This window comes from Crocuta crocuta, unplaced genomic scaffold, assembly GCF_008692635.1.
Source record: "Crocuta crocuta isolate KB4526 unplaced genomic scaffold, BGI_CrCroc_1.0 scaffold44, whole genome shotgun sequence".
NCBI lineage: Eukaryota > Metazoa > Chordata > Mammalia > Carnivora > Hyaenidae > Crocuta > Crocuta crocuta.
The window spans coordinates 3,577,480-3,594,939 of record NW_027530179.1 but is presented as its reverse complement, the minus strand read 5'-3'; the positions used below and the strand labels follow the sequence as shown (position 1 = coordinate 3,594,939).

Here is a 17,460-nt window from a genome sequence, read left to right as displayed (position 1 = left end):
CTCTGAAGTTGCAATCCATTAATGCCAGCACTGTTTACCTTTACGAATTTTTCTCTAATTTCCTAAAAACCTTAAACATAGAGGGGAAACACAATATTTTAAGGAATCTGTGTCAGTTTAATGAACATCTATGGTTACTTCCTATGTTTACATATCAGGTCTCTTTAAAGTCAGATTAACCTGAGGATAGAACTGGGAACATAATTCTTTCACAGCTCTTAATTTATAATGCTAAATAATAACCAAAAGATACTATTTCACATAGGCAACTCTAGTTGTTTATGCCTACTCTAATGCAGCAATGCCTAGTCTAAATGCAATAAATGGTTTTCGTTATACATCCCAAAAATTGCCAGAAAAGAAGCAAATCTTACTGTACTAGTTCAGTTTTGGACATACTAAGTTTGAGATGCTCACAGACTACTTAATGGACATTCCAGGAAGCAGTCAGAAGCACAGACCTCAGGAAGCTTACCCTCAGAAGGTCATCACTCGCTCCTTTGTGCTACCATGAAATTAATTGCTCACATCCTATCACATGACAGCCCCATGTCTCCACAACCCCTCTCTATTGCTACACTCTTTTGAAGGCATTTAGGCACTGTCAGATAAGAGGTCAATAAATGTTGGTTTCTAAAAATGCAAAACTTGCAGAACTGTACAGTTAAGAGAATGAATTTTATTGTAGATAATAAAAACACTCCTGATTAAAAAAATTTCTTTTTAATCTGCGAACTTTAAATTATGGATGAAACTTTCCTTTGGAAGAATTCTTACAAAATATAAGTAACATGTAAACACAAAATCTTTATTTTTTTTAACTTAGTTGCATGAGAATTACTAAATGTTACCAAACAGTGAAACCTGAAATCATCACCAGGTCAAAAACCTGACAAAGTACAATATAACAAGGCAAGAAATATATAAATGAGTAAAATAAAGAAGAAAATAGCCAATGAAAACTCCTTGAAGTGCTCTTAATCAAAATTCTTAAGAAGTTTGTTAAAACACCTGCAATGTGGATTGAAAAGGTTTCACTTTGTAATTTACAGGCTACTTGAGTTCAGTAACTTAAAAATGAAAAGCCTCTTGGACCCTCCTAGCACATGTTACTCAAAGAGCTGTAATAAGAAGCACATAGCAAATGTGCTGAGTTATATCGACTAGGTATGGGAGAGCTCCTTGTCATGCCCAACTGACCAACTGTTTGCTGGTTCATCCCTTAGTTTAAAACCTGTAGAACACTTACTAAAGAATGCTTCACTGGTAGAATTTACAACACAAACTTAAAACATGGTCAGTTCTCTCAAGGCTCTAATAGCACAGACCAGCTGCCAATTCTATATCTGATAACAGATCATTACAATTTCATTTGTGTTTCACAATGAGACACTTTTCACTGCAACTATCCCCTGGAAATGACACGATATTGTTACTCATTTAGAGGGCAGGAGACAAGAGTAAAACAGCTCATTCGTGGTGAAATGACAGCAGAAGATTAAGAAACAGCAATATAGGGGCTCCTGGGTGCCTAGTCGGTTAAGCATTTGACAGCTCAGGTCATGATCTCACAGGTACGTGGGTTAGAGCCCCACATCAGGCTCTGTGCTGATAGCTTAGAGCCTGGAGCCTGATTCAAATTCTGTGTCTCCCTCTCTCCCTGCACCTGCCCTGCTCATGCTGTCTCTCTCACTCTGTCTCAAAAACAAATACTTTTTAAAAAATTTTTAATTAAAATAAATAAATAAATAACAGCACTATAATACAAACAGGCCTGATAGGACTGGTGGGGGACGGAGTAGGGGAGGATTCACAGAATGAAATTCCTACAACACAAAATAAACATGAACACTTAGGTCTATACTTCACGTGTGATATAAGCAAGAATAAATGTATACTAATTCTTATAGCATCAAAAGCCTGAAAACTTTACATCAATAGAAAATATTGGTAAATTTGAAAAGATTCCCCCAATTTGGGCCCTTTTTTCCTGTTCTATGAAGCAATTCATAAAGGGAAAAAACGAACTTCAGACTATAAATGATGAATGTAACTATTAGGAGTGGCCTCTCTAAGAGGTCTGAAATAGAAGGAAAATGTACATTTCTTCCAAACCTGTAGCCAACAATAACTTTTGCATTCTGAATCCAGCTTAAGCACATTAGTTGAGAAGATGTTTGCAAAAGTATTTAATAAGAAAGTGCTGAATCTAGCTTTTATTTTTTTCTGTTTTGAGTGGCCTGCAATCTATCAAATGCACTAAGAAGAACCTCTCCAAAGTATAAATGACAAAAGGAAATACAGCTTTCTTACAGAGAGCTGTTTCTACAGACCAGGTAAACCTTTTCTGTAAAGGGCCATACAGTAAATACTTTCAGCTTTACAGGCCATATGGTCTCTGTCACAAATACTCTGTCATAGAGCATGAAAGCAGCGACAGATAACAAATGAGTATGGATGTAGTCCAATAAAACCTTATTTTCCAAAACAGGCAGCCAGTCTGTGGGCCCGTGTGCTGACCTATGCTACAGAGCTTGTTTTTTATTTACAACAAATATGTTGTTTTAATAAATGCCACCAGCTTTAAAATATGATGTGTCTGGGATTTGCTTTAAAATACTGCATAAAAGAAAAGTGGAGACTAGGGAGAAAGGTTAAATAAGACTAGCAAAACACAATTATTGTTAAAACTGGATGATGGATGCATGGAGTTCATTATCCTAGTCTCTGTAATTTTATGAGTTTGAAATTAAAAGCTTTTAAAAATACAAAGTAAATCAATGAACCAGCTCTACAAGAAAATGAGTTTCTTCACTTTACTGTAAACCTTTTAAAGCATATTTAGTATTCAGAAACATAATTAATAGAATCAACATAAAACATTCTTAATGTTTTACATTAAGCTACGAAACTAAAAATGAAAATGCTTATCACATAAAAATGTACACCAGCATAAACCCTTAACATTTTCCATAATTTAAAACCCAGGTTCACCTAATACAACTCCGAAATTAATAGAAGTTTATCCTCATCTTATCTAACAAACTATGTTACCAATTTCTGGTTTAAGAATATAATTATTTTTATAAGGGATATGTAATTTGTGTTAACATGTAACAGGCTTACTGTTTTTCAAATAAATTACTGATTTTTATTCCTCAGTTTTAAACTCTAGGCAATAAATATTAATAAGTATAACCCACATAAACAAATGTTGTTTAAGGTCTTCGACAACTGAAGAGTGTAGAAGGATCCTCACACCAAAAATTGGGAGAACCTATAACCTACACATTCTCAGTGTTGTCTAAAGTATGTTTATCAAGCATATGAATAGCATATATATCTGAACAATAATCACCTATCAATATACACCCACAAGAGGAAGATACTTAAACCTTCCACAGAAACATTCTTTTCAAATTGCCCAGGAGGTCATGAATATTGTATCCATAGGAATAGAAGAGCTCTAATGTGTTGTGCCACTTATGCGGGTAATTGTCTCCTGAACTAATAATAAAGAAAAAAACTAATCTATGCCAGCAGACATTTCTAATAAGTAAGCTACATCTCCTCAAATCAAGATCTGCCATGTTGCTCAATGCAAGAAGCAAGAAATTAAGCTGAAAAGAGTCTTAAGGAAAGAATGATTGTGCAATTTCTCAAAAAGAACACGTGTTTTTTAAATGTTCTGTTTTTTCTCAACATTCAGCAACATAGTAATTTCAAATATTATCAAAACTAAAAACTAATTTAAATTAGGCTCATGAAATCATTATCATCCTTGAGAAAAACAGAGAACCTCTCTGTGAAAACATTTCAACTATCCAAGAATATAATCAATCTCCAAATCCTCTAAGTCTAAAACTAAAATAGTAATAAACAATCCATAACACAGATTTGAGCAGAGAATAATGAAAGCAAAAATATTTATGTGATTGTTTATTCTTTTTTAAAGATGAACCAGTATTTATTTTTCAAAAACAGCACCACTGGAGCATTATTAACCTATTTTGCCTCTTCTGCATGTTGCTTTTAAAACTATTAAGAGACTATTCCATTTTTACTTTGTAAAGTGCGCATTTCAAAGTTAAGTTTTAGAAATTTTGTTATTTCTATTGTCTTTTATCAACACGAGTAAACCTGAAATAGTAAGAAGTGTGATGCAGACATACTCACATCATACTCTGTAATTCTGCTGCAAAGCTTATCGACTTCCCTGCACTTCTTCCACTACTTGAAGTGGCAGTAGACATTGGGCTGGCTGCAGTATTATTCATCTAAATAAAAAAGAAATAGGGCTTACAAAATGAATTTAACTGTAAATAAATGCATGGAGAATGGAAGCAATTATAAATTACTTCAAAAGTATAGAAAATTTTAAATTCCTAATTTTTACATAAATCTGATTTGTTCATATTGATGTTCTTTATTAAAATGAAATAATAAAGAGGAAAAAACTGCTTAGTCAAATACGGCATCAAATATTACTGACTTGAGTGAAAAACATTTTAGTACAAATTTTACAATAAATACTGGAAGAAAAAGACTCACTAAAATAATAGAACTCCATGGTTTTCAAAATATGCTCCAGGGAGCCCTAAGGGTCACTGGCAATATTTCAGGAAGCGCCCAGGGGTCTCCAAGCACAACCTCACAGTTCCCTCCAAAACAACAGAACAACTCTGACTTTTCTAATTCACGTACTGAGGTTCCAACTAAGAGTTAATCTAATTCTCATTTGAACCAAAGCCCAAGATATAAATAATAAAAATAAAGTCAATCAGTACATCACAAGTAAGCAGTGTGATATTTTATAGTTAAGTAACTCATCAATTTAAAATGTGACTTTTTCCCCCAATATAATTAAGCTGATGCATAATGGAAAATTAGATGCCAACCCTAATACATGTGATTTTATTTAATGCTATGTGGCAGTCCCATAAACAAGAATTAGTGAAAATAACAACCCAACGAAAGTAGATAAAAGCCTCAACCATTACTCAGTAAGTGCTCAATAAATGTTAGCTATTAGTTTGTATGTCCATATAAATATTGCAATATAATTTTCCTTAAAAAAATAATTTGTAGATTTGAACATATGATAAAAGAAAGCAATAATGAGGCAGCTGGGTGGCTCAGGTGGTTTGGTGTCCAACTCTTGATTTTGGCTCAGGTCATGATCTCACGGTTCGTGGGATCTAGCCCCACATCAGGCTCTGTGCTGACAGCATAGAGCCTGCTTAGGATCCTCTCCCTCTTTCTCTGTCCCTTTCCCATGCACATGCGCTTGTTCAATCTCTCTCTCTCTAAATAAACATTTTGGGGTGCCTGGGTGGCTCAGTCAGGTAATCCTCCAAGTTCGGCTCGGGTCACATTCTCATGGTTCATGAGTTCAAGCCTCACATTGGACTCCATACAGACAGATCAGAGCCTGGAGCCTGCATCAGAGTCTTTGTTTCCTCTCTCTCTGCTCCTCCCTCGTTCACACTCTGTTGTGTGTGTGTCTCTCTCAAAAAATAAACAAACTTAAAAAATAAATTTAAAAATAAACATTTAAGAAAAGTTTTTTAAAAATAAAGCGGTACTGGAAACTTAGAGTACACTGTAGTAATAAATAAACTAGGCGAAGTCAGGAGTCAGACTGCCAAGGTTCAAATCCCAGTTCTGCTAGGGCTTTGGGCAAATTACTTAGGCTTCCGTGTGCTTCAGTTTCTTCATCTTTAAAATGGGAATGAGAACCCCACACTCCTAGGGCTATTGTGAGGATTAAATGAACTAATATGTACAAAGCATTCAGAACACTGCTTAGCACACAGTAAGCACACAATGTTAACCATAATTATCATACACAGAAAGAACTTAAGAATCTTCCCTTTATTGATCAGCTAAAAGCTTCTGTGTAACAAATTTAGGTTACTCTTATTTGACAGTCACAAGCGTAAGAAACCTGAATATTATCACTAAAATAAGATCTCACTAAAAGACCCTGATTCAGCAACTCAACAAACAGTAAGTACTTAGTTTCCTTATAAAAGTTTTCAGTACTGCCATAACTACTGCTAGTGGTCATCCTCGCTCAAAATCTCCATGGTCTTTGACTCCTTCTCCAACATCCTATATTTTGTAAGAAACCAAATAAATTCTACTTTACGTTCTTACATGCTCCTCCTCTTGTTCTACTGCTATGCCCTCTCTGTAGGTGCCGGTAGAGCTCCTCTCTTTCCATCTCAGTTCATTCTCCACACGGCTACAAAACTTACCTTCTTAATATTAATACATCCTCTAATCTGACAGCTCCTGGGCAACGGTGGGCAGTAGAGGCTAAAAGTGATCATGGAAACCTGAACCAGGGCTATTCACCAAGGACTGAGATGTAAGGACTGGGCTCCATGAAAGAAGACTGAAAAAAAAACTACTACAAACCACTGCCTGAGACAGGCCATATAAGAAGCTTTTGAGGGGCACCTGGGTGGCTCAGTTGATTAAGCTTCCAATACTTGATTTCAGCTTAAGTCATGATCTCAAGGTCTGCAGGATCAAGCCCCACATCAGGCTCTGTCCTGGCAGGGCCAGGTCTGCTTGGGATTCCCTGCCTCTCTCTGCCCCTCCTTTCTGCATGCATGCTCTCCCATCTTTCTCTTTCTTTCTTTCTTTCTCTCTCTCTCTCTCTCTCTCTCCCCCCCCCAAAATAAATAAACTTTTAAAAAGAAAAGAAAAACCAGCTTTTCAAAAGTCAACAGGACAGAGGACTCAGATAAACAGCAGGCTAGCTCGTTAGCTAGATCTGAAATACCCCAAATCCTTCTGTGGCAAAGCCAACTATCTGCCAAGATAAGCCGTGGTCTAGTTAGAGGGCCCTGAGGGCCAGGCCAAATGCAAGAGGAAAGAATAGTAAAGAAACAAATTTTACTCAAACTGAGCCTGAAAGCCAAAATTCTAAAGCACATAAAAAAGCTAATGCTATTAAAGACCATAAACTTATTTTAAGCCTAATTTTTTTTCACAAAGATTTTTAAAGTCTGTCCTTTTTTCTACAAAAAAAACAGGAAAAGAAGCATCACCATTAGAACTCAGGTTTAAAAAAAAAAAATCACATCACCAAATCTAAGATGGGGGAAAATAGACAGGAACCCAACTACTTCTAGGAACAGTCCTAGGGAATCAAGGCAGTGATAAAAAAGGAACCTGGCTCTCTCAAGGGCCTCAGAAAGTGTCTCAACAGAATACTGGCAAAGATACAATATCCTGGAGAAAACATTAAACTCAAAGACTGTATTAACCCCGGCCTCCGAAAACAGGATTTCAGTTGACTCATGTCAGATTTGAAGACATGCCGGTCTGTGGGATTATCCTGCGACACTGCTGGAGCAGTCTGCCCCTTCGGTCACCCTGCTTTCACACTCTGAAGAGGAGATACTGCAGGATGTAAATTCCCATTAAAGCAGCTTTCTTCACTTGTCCCCTACTGCAAATGTTTCATATCAAGAGTATTTATCAGTAAAAGGTCCCAAACCTAGTTTATTATAACCACAATCATCCTTCCACAGTCAAGTTATTTCATTTTTAAATCAAGCAGGTGAGTAACATTTTTCTGACATGATGAGCTGATAGCTCATTAGAATCTTTAAAATAATTATTTCCCATACCCACATTTTGTTTGATTTTAGATAATTAACTTCTTTAGACATAACTTCTTTACACATCAAAGTCCTATCATCCCAATGCTTTATTTCCTTTCTCCTCGACATTTAAAAAAAAAAAAAAGCCAGTTAAAAGCAGAAGCACTCAAGTCAATTTTCTCTAATAAATACAGTTAACATGGAACTGAAAACCTACTGTAATCTTCTCAATGGGTTAATGTCCTGCAGTCGTTTTAGCTTTCGATTGAAATGCAGCTGTTTGCCATATTTTACAAAATGAATTCAGATGTGCAGATGGAGATCTCGATTATTTCAACATGCCACAGTTTAAAATGTGAACCCAAGGAGTAAGTTCATCTCTGATTAATACTGATTTAAACCTGATCATTAAGTCAATAGCCAATACTATGTCACACCTGTGAAATCTTGTTCCAGCGAAGCGGACATCTTTTATTTTAAAACAATGGACCTTGAGGATATACCCTTTTCCTCAGAAAATACCATAATGAAAAGAAAAATTTTAACTGTAGTAAAGTTACACATTGTGTAATTCAAATGTGAATTAAACAAAAATGTAATGAACATGCTACCAGGTTTCTAATTACAGCTCATATTTTTGGTGCTAAATGGCCAAAGAAGAAATATACCATGAAACATCTATGGCTTAAAATACCTCAAAATGAAGTTGAAAACTTTATCACTAGCTGTAGCACCATCAAAACAACATAAATATCTAGATTGTGAAATCCATCAGTCTACTCATTTATTAAAAGACCATGGAATGTTTTATCATTTCTTCTATTACATCACTGCTGAGGAAAATTAATTCAGCAGATCTATGTACTGACTCTGAGTATAAACAGTTTCAATTCCAACCATTCATAGCCTGAACATCCCACATACGTAAATTAATAGAAAACTGTTACAGTCAGAACATTCTCATTTTCACAGAACTCCAAAGGCAGGAAGCAATTAAGGTTAAGCTAACACTATTATACACTGCATTTCAGTTTTGTTGTCTTAAAAAAAAAAAAAAACCTCAAGTTACATCATGGTATAAATTTCTCTTCCGTGAAAAATAATACCAAATAATCATTCAATCTCTGAGAATGTAAAACATTAAAATTTTTAATTATACACAATTTTAAAACTTTTATACCTAGTATTTTGAGATAACACAATGGTAATTCCAATAAATTTATGTAGGTGGGCTTCAGGAGATATAAAGCTCAAATGTCCATACAGTTACCTGCTAAAAGAGCAACAACATCCCATGAATAACCTAAAGAACAGATGATTCACATATAACTGGAAATCAATAGCAATTCTCCTGAAACTGCTAATTGTATTTTCATAACTAAAAATCATTTGTATTCACTTACTACATATCAAATGAGGGCAGAACCTGAGATAAGATGCATCAATCATAGCACTTCTCACACCATAGTGTAACTATTTCCTTGTCCTCAAACTGCTAACTGCTTAACAATAGGGAAACTGATTTTTCTGTAACGCTGGTACCTAATCTACTGCCTAACGCTGCTGATGCTCAGTAAATGTTGGGTGAATGAATAAACTACTGACTGGTATAACAAAGAATATAAAGATAAGAAAGATATGTCTCTGCCACTGAGTAGCTTATAGCCTCCTGAAGTTAACCGATCAGATATATTCAATGGAATTAGTTTAGAGACAATGCACAAGATACTATGGGACAAAAGTAGGAACTAAGACCTGGTCGATTATTATGGGAAAACTGTCCTGAGATTTAACACTTGTTAAAATCTGAAAATAAAGCATATTTAGGCGCACTAAAACATAAAAAAATAATTTAAAAAAACTACACATATGCCACTGGATTACTGTAAAATCAAAGTGCAGAAGTGAAAAGTCCTCTCAAAATTATGAAGCACCATAAAGAGCAATATATGATAGTAAATATTCTTCCACCATTCATTCACTGAGCAATTAGTTTTCTTAAAAACTATTAGGAGTACTTCCTAACCAAAATCAGTTTGATTCTAATTAGCACACATAAGAAGCTACAAATGTTCATAAGGAACACCCAATGATCAAAATGACAAGTTGTCGGCTCTAAGTAGTGAATCGCCATCTTAATATAATTATCAAAGACTTCATATTCATGGACAGAAAAACTCTTCTCTACAATATACTATTTCCCGGCACATTTTCCCCCACCAAACCCGCTTCTCTGTCCAAAATCCCGGTTCTGTACAACACTACTCTTCAGTTACATAAGTTCAAACGCTCCAAGGCATTTTTGATTCACCAGCTCTCCTCCTGCCTACCTCCATGCAGTCTGGTCCTGGCATATTTTCTCTCAATAAAGCAATTCTAATTCAATCCCCTCCTTTCAAATCTCACCTTAATAAATACCTTTACTAGACTATCTTTTATACCCATCTCCCACCTTTCTAATTAATTCTGCATACCAGCTCGAGTACTCATTCTAAATATTGGTTACTCCTGAGCGCCTGGTTGGCTCAGTCAGGTAAGGGTCCAACTCTTGGTTTCGGCTCCGGTCATGATCTCACAGTTTATGGGCTCAAGCCCTGCATCAGGCTCTGCGTTGATAGGCACGGAGCCTGCTTGGGATTCTCTAGCTCTGCCCCTCTAGCACACTCTCTCTCTCTCTCAAAAAATAAACAAACATAATAAATAAATAAGCATGCAAGTAAGTATTGGTTACTCCTCTACTCAAAGCATCCAATAGCTCTCTGTCCCCTGGAGGACAAAACTTGTCTAAAATCAGCCTCCTTTCCCACAGCGGTCAAAGCAAACATCCAGCATCTCCCAAACCATCCCAGGTTCTTCTGAACCTCTGGCCCACAGTTCTCCCGACTGCAGTACCTCCTGTCTCCTCTCCACCTATCCAAATCCCCACAACCGAAGATCAAGGTCTCCAAGACACCCCAGATTCACGACCTTCAGGAATTCTCCTTTCCCTGACATTTAATGTTTTCATTTACTAATTCTTTTAACATTAAATATTTTAGTGCGCACATATCACTTTAGTTTATTAATGAAGTTCCCCACTAGTGGCAGATGACTGCCCCTCCTCCCTCACAGAGAAATGAAAAGCCCTCATTTACTTCCTCCCTCCTCTCTCCTCTACCAAAGCTTCTGTATCTTCTCCTGACTCCCTCCTTTTACAATATAGGCACTTTCTTCTTTAAGGCCAATGCACAACCTGTGCTTTGGCTTATCCATTCATATCTATTTACTGGGCACCTACTACCAACCAAACAATTTTGCGAAGAGCTGGGAAATGTGATAGTGGCTAGGCTAGACAAAAGAAATATGCGATAATGCAGGAGACGAGCATATAAATACCATATGAGGTAGTGACAAATACTATGAAAGCAAATTAAACAAGCTGTTTTCAACCAGGAAGTGACATTTAATAGAAGATCTGAACGAAGCTCAGGGTGGAGCTCTGAAGAACTTTCAGGCAAAAAAAACAGCAAAGTACCAAGATCTTGAAGCCAGTGTGGCCTGAGGGAGGGGAACAAAGGGGATAAGCAGTAGAAAATAAGGTCTGACAGTTAGCAAGAAGCAGTTAGCAAGAGGCCAGGCGATATAAAGCCATCTAGGCGATGAAGATTAAATTTTAGTTGAATATAATGTGAAGCTAATACAGGATTGTAAAAAGGGAAGTGACTTGAAATATTTTAGGTTTCAAAAAGATAATTCTGGCTGCCATGACATTATACTAAGAAGAAGCAAAGGTACAAGCAAGGAGACCAGTCAGAAAGTTATCGAAGTTGTATAGGCAAAAGAGGACGGTGGCCTCAGTTAGTGGTATAAGTGGAGATGGTAAGAACTGGTCAGACTTCTGGAATATATTTTGAAGACACAGCTGATTGTCGATGGAGTAGATATGGGGTAGGAAAGAACAGTCAAGGAGGACTCTGAAGTTTACTGTGAAATTTGGGGCCTTGAACAACTGATTGGATGGTGTGCCATTTATTGAGATCATGAAAACTGCAAAGGGAAAAACAAAGAAACCAGGAGTTCAGTTACACCACAGTAAGTCTGAGACAACTATTAGACATTCAAGGGGAGGGGTGCCTGGGTGGCTCAGTCGGTTAAGTGTCCGACTTCGGCTCAGGTCACGATCTCACGGTTCGTGGGTTCGAGCCCCCCATCGGGCTCTGTGCTGACAGCCAGCTCCGAGCCTGGAGCCTGCTTCAGATTCTGTGTCTCCCTCTCTCTCTGACCCTACCCTGCTCATGCTGTCTCTCTCTCTCAAAAATAAAACATTAAAAATAAAAAATTTTTAAAAAAAAAGACATTCAAGGAGAGATGAAATCCTGCAGAAGTTTTGTGATAGATGGTGTAAGTCAGAAAAATGGACATAATTCATGGCCATGGGGTTGTGCTAAGAAGGATAATTAATCAATATATTAGCATCTGATAGTAAGGATTAATCATCTCTCAAGTTCAGTTTCTCCATCTGTCAAGAATAATTTCTGCCTGACTCAGAGGAATGTTATAAAGAAGATAGTGGGTACCACATAATGGGTATCCAAAAAATATTTGAATTGAAAAGACTATCAAAACATCTGTGAACTATGAAAATTCCCAATAGGCAGATATAAACTGTGCATTTACATATCCTGGTTGGCTACATGAGCAGTTTTTTTTTTTTTTTTTTTTTAACTTACAGACATAGGAGCACAGTCAAACTGCTCGGAAGCCTGTGAAAGTTGTAGTATTATGTTTTTCTTCTTTAGTCTCATATTAATGTAGGATTCTATTTCAAGTGCTTTCACATCCAGTAATCTCTTAGGGCAATACTGAGTTTCAAAAAAAATCTTTAATCTTTGGAAATACGGTTCCTAAAGTGCACTGCCGATGTGTCTGTCAGATCATCCTAAAACACATAACATTCAACCCCTGACAAAACGGCAAGCTTACTTTTCCCATATGAAAACACTGTTATTTTTACATAAAATATCTTATAATTGAGTGACTTAATAGTTAACTTTTCAGATAAGGGCAAAATTTTTTAGTCAATTATACTGTCAATAGTAAGTGTATTTGACAAGGATGTCAAAAAAGGAGCTCTCTTAAACATCAAGATTCTTTCCCACTCTAGATTCACATTCTAGAAATATTTAACCTTATGAGGAGTCTATTTTATATACAAACAAGTCAATAAACTATCTGATGTGGTTAAAAGCACAGTTCATGTGACTAAAAAGAAAAAAGGAATTGGAGATATACTATAGATATGTAAAAAAAAAATCGATGAATTTGTATAAGCCTTTCAGAGTTTATAAAGGGTCTTTTGCCTGTACTACGTCGCATTTTTTCACAATCACCCACAAGGCAAGTATTATCCCCACTACCAGTGAGGAAGCAAAGAGTAAAAACTGGGGAAATGTCACAAATCTAACAAAAACCAGGCTTGATCCCAGGTAGCTGACAACCTGAAATATTCCGTCTGTGTCCATACATTTTTTTAACGAAAATTCACTAATCTTCTCTGATTCTAGTGCCCTAGATTTTTTTTATTTGTAAACGATGCCCATTTCCTTTGACACACTAAAATAATGTGAAATCACTGAGAAGTTGTACACATAGTAAGTAGTCAGGGGACTTGTGGTTAAGTTGTCTTAGAGACTTTGCTAACTTGAAAAGTTCACGAATTCTTTGCTTACAAGTAAATCTCAGGCAGACGGATAAACAATTATAATAGACAAAACTACAACTATACCAATTGGCGGGAGGGGGATCAAAGACATCTGAGGTTCAGAACTACAGTTTGAAAAAAACTAATTTCATCCAAATCCCTCATTTTTCAGGTGAGGAAACTGAAGTCCAGAGGGGTTTCTTGAACTGCCCAAGGACACATCACTATTTAGTGACACAGCTGGGACTAAAACTGAGGTCCCCTGACTCCCGGTCCAGAGTTCTTTCTACTATCCCACAAGGAACATACAAATAAAAGTTGATCCTAATTAACTCACAAGACCTCCACCATGTGTTTGTCATAGTGAACTTTGTTGTGAAACATCTGCCTATGCCGACTCACAGTTTAGCAGTAAATGGCTACACTGTGTTAATTTTATTCGTATAGTATTTTGTTGCATTTATAAAGTGCACTCACATAGATTATTCCAATTTATGCCCTCCGAGTTCAAAGAACACACCATTTTTTTTTTCAGCAACTACTACATACCATATGCCAGGGAGTATGCCATGTTCATATTCATTACCTTATTCAACCTTCAACATCCATTAACTATCAGCCAGGTATTATCAGAGGCAGTAGTATAATGCAAAGAAATGGACAGATCCATTCCAGAAAGTGAGAGCCTCATCAGTATCACCTATAGCGGGGGAATGACATGCCTGGATAAATAAATGAGATACAGCATTTAGCACAGGAGATGGAATACATCAAATGCCCATGAAAATGTTGGACCTCCCTTAGCGGTATGTAGTTGTTAGTGTAGAAAATATATTACAACCAGATCACTAAAGCACCGTTCCCAAGACTTACAGTCCTGTTAAAGAGAGCAACCTCAGGTAGAGCCTATTATACTCTATACTGTTTTACAAATAAAATTAACAGCTTTTGCAGATTTAAGATCAGTCTTTACCAGAGGTAGTAAGTGGACAAGTTGAGACAAAACCAATTAAATGAAATGTCTGTAAAGTAAGACAATTTATGTAATTCTCTTCTGTAGTATTCAACAATCCTGTGAGAAGGCTGGAATGAGGTGATATTAATTCCATTTTACACATGAGGAAATTGAGGCTCAGAGAAGTTAAAACACCTTAACTAAAGTCACAAAAGAAGAATATGGTAGAAAAGGGCTAAACCTAGGTTTAGAATCAGTCTCATGTACTCTCTGCACCTATCCACAATGCATCTCGGAACATCAGTATCTCTTCCAGATGATGTTATTCAATAAGCTTAAGGCTAAAACAGCTAATATTTATTGAGCACTGACTTATGTGCTTTGCTGTACCCAACACTGCACCCGACACATCACATGGATTAACTCATTTAATCCTCAACAGAGTGAGAACTCAAACCAAATGTGTTTGACTCTCAATAAAATATTTTACTTACCACAGTATAAGTTAAACTAATACAATCATGCATTTGGCTCAATTATTTTCCTTTATTATAGAACTGTAAGCAAAATCCTTCTTGGACATCCTAAACATAGATTTCTTACTGACTTCACTACTCAACTTCACCGTAAAATAAAATGGGTATTATTTTCAACAAGATTACTCAATCTTCTGATTTCATTGACAAGGCCTAAATTTCTTTGCAGCCTCCTAGCCCAAAAGATCACTTATGTAGAGAAAAGCAAAAATCACACTGCCCAAGATTTCCATCCAGTATAAAGAGAAAAGCAAAAATTTTTAACTTCAGTAGTTTATATGGACACGTCACTTGCTGGCCTTACTGCAGATATCTCACCTATTATTTACGCACACAAACCACAATTCTCTCAATACTTTAGTACATTTGTGAGATTGCAGTATGATTAATTCCCCTAAAAATTACATATTATAAACTTCAACAAGCAATATGACTAAAAGCAGGATGGCCATATTTATGTGATACCAACCAGGACATTTTTTATATAAAAAGGGCTCTATCAGGATAAAGAGGCTCTAAACAATGACTGTCCCAGAAAAGTTGGAGTTTACAGTCACCCTATATAAGAGCAACTCATTTTAATTTGTATGTTACAGGATATTCTACTGTGTAATTCATAGCCTTTAAGTTTTTGGCCCAGATCTAACGATTATCTTCAGCCTTGAGATCAAGTGCACCAGGCCAGAGTTAAGGGTGGTATCTATAAAGAAAGTTTTTTGGGTTTTTTTTTTTAAGTTTTTTCCTCAAACTTAACTTTATAGACATTTGCTTAAAAAAGGAAGAAAATCTACATATCTCAAAGAAATCTTACCAATATCACCAAATTTCAGACTTCTCTCTTCAAAAGTTTTGAATATTGATAACCACAAAACTACTTCTAAAATGGCCCAATGCTCAAAGATTACTACTATAAATGATCAACTTGCTTTATTACACAAAAGGTTATGAAAAAAACACTATCTTCCAAATGGAAAACAACTTTAGAAATAACAAAGAAAAAAGTAGCAAAGTTTTCACTGAAACTTAACCAAAGTGATAAAAGATAATGGAAAGCCATAGTCACAATATGGTAAAATACTGACTAAAGGAAAAACCAGCTAGTATTCTTATGCCTCTCTAGATGAATCTGGCATTAGCTGTACAACCCAAGGAGTCAAAAGAATAATTTGCTTTAATTTGTCAAGCTGTAATAGTACCAAGAGACCCATGTTTTGAATTACAGTTTGAGCAAAAGGCATTTTATTAATATAATTATTCCCTAAGGCAATAAATGTTCCAAGAATTGGCTTCTTTGACTTAAAACTCAACCAAATCAAGAACTTGAAGGGGTCTCAAAGTCTAGATTCTAGGCTTAAGCTACCCAATAAGGGAGTGACTAGCCACTTGCAGTTATTTATATTTAAATTAATTAAAATATAATTTAAGTTCCTCATGCACAAGCCACATTTCAAGTGCTCAGGAGCCACATGATGCTAGGGGATACCATATTAGTAGAGAATACAGAGTATTTCCATCATGGTGGAAAGTTCTACAATATTGGACAGTGCTACTATGGGACCTAGGAGCTGCTCTAGATCTTTGCTTGAATACTCCCAGAAATTAAGAAACTTGGAACAATGAATTAAGTGCAATGAAGTGCACTCTCTTTTTGCAAAGTACCATCAAAAAACTGTTCCTCATATTCAGTGAAGTCCAGTCTCTTTGAAACATCCACCAGAAATTCCAGGAGTTCCATCCTCAATTTGGTCTTTAAGTAAATGTCTGCACAGCTTACTCAATTCCGTTTCCAAAGTTCTGACTCCTAACATATACTGAGACCCTATGTCCTTTCCTCCCCTACAGAAATATACTAATTTCTTTCAAACAGTTAAAAATTTGTATTAGCCTCGTGGGAGTTACGCTAGTTTACACACGTGTACATTAACAACACATGTAAGTAACTCGTTAGTATCGCCTCTGCCAGATAGTACATTCCACTATTCCTATGAATCAACTCTCTTATCAGACCGTCAAGTGTCTTGATTTTTAATTTAGAAAACAAGAGCACAGTCCTTCTGAATTTCTTAAAACATGAAGACTAAAATTAATGTTAACATGTAATTTGATCAGTGCCTAATCACTGTATAACCTCGTGCAATGCTGACAATTCTGAGCTAGGCTACTACCACCCCCAGTTACAGACCAGAACACCCAGGCAAACGCAGGCTCGATAATTTCCGCAGGGGTCACAGATGTGGGCTCAGCCCACAGAGAACAGAGCCGATCTTTTTCCTTTTCCTGGATGCTCCGCTTCTACTAACGCAACCTAACTCTTCTTCCGCCCCGCCCATAAGGCACTTTCCTTCTCTAAGGAGTCTTCCCCGCAAAACACTACCTAGATAAGGCGCGGAAGGTGCTTCTTTACACGCCCCGGCCACGCCAGCTCCAGCTCGCCTGCCCAGCTTCCCTCGCCCCACGCCCACCCGCCGACGGGGAGGAGTCAAGAGCCAGCTCCACGGTCGGCGGGTGAACCGGGTGCCGAGCCGGCCAGCGCCTCACGCTACGCTACCGTCCTTCCTTCAACCCTAGAGCGCTAAGGCCAATTCCTCCCCCGCGGCCGCCCCCGGGCTGGGATCAGGGCGGGGCTGGGGCCCACGGACGCGGGGCTCGCCGCGCGCCGTCCCTCCCCGC

General features: G+C 37.0%; 2 protein-coding genes across 6 annotated transcripts in view; one reads left to right on the top strand and one right to left on the bottom strand.

Annotated features, from left to right (window-relative positions):
- RUNX2 (RUNX family transcription factor 2) overlaps window positions 1-17,460 on the top strand; it is a 221,333-nt gene that overhangs the window by 37,655 nt on the left and 166,218 nt on the right. The gene's annotated exons all lie outside the window — the stretch shown is intronic.
- Window positions 1-17,460, bottom strand: part of SUPT3H (SPT3 homolog, SAGA and STAGA complex component) — a 538,181-nt gene that overhangs the window by 479,978 nt on the left and 40,743 nt on the right. For 2 of the 3 annotated variants that reach the window (XM_077764860.1, XM_077764863.1), the window contains exon 2: window positions 4,177-4,277. In XM_077764860.1, the coding sequence (XP_077620986.1) occupies window positions 4,177-4,277 (101 nt within the window). Of the gene's footprint in view, window positions 1-4,176; window positions 4,278-17,164; window positions 17,185-17,460 lie in introns of those variants that run through there. The other variant, XM_077764859.1, reaches the window with a different exon arrangement.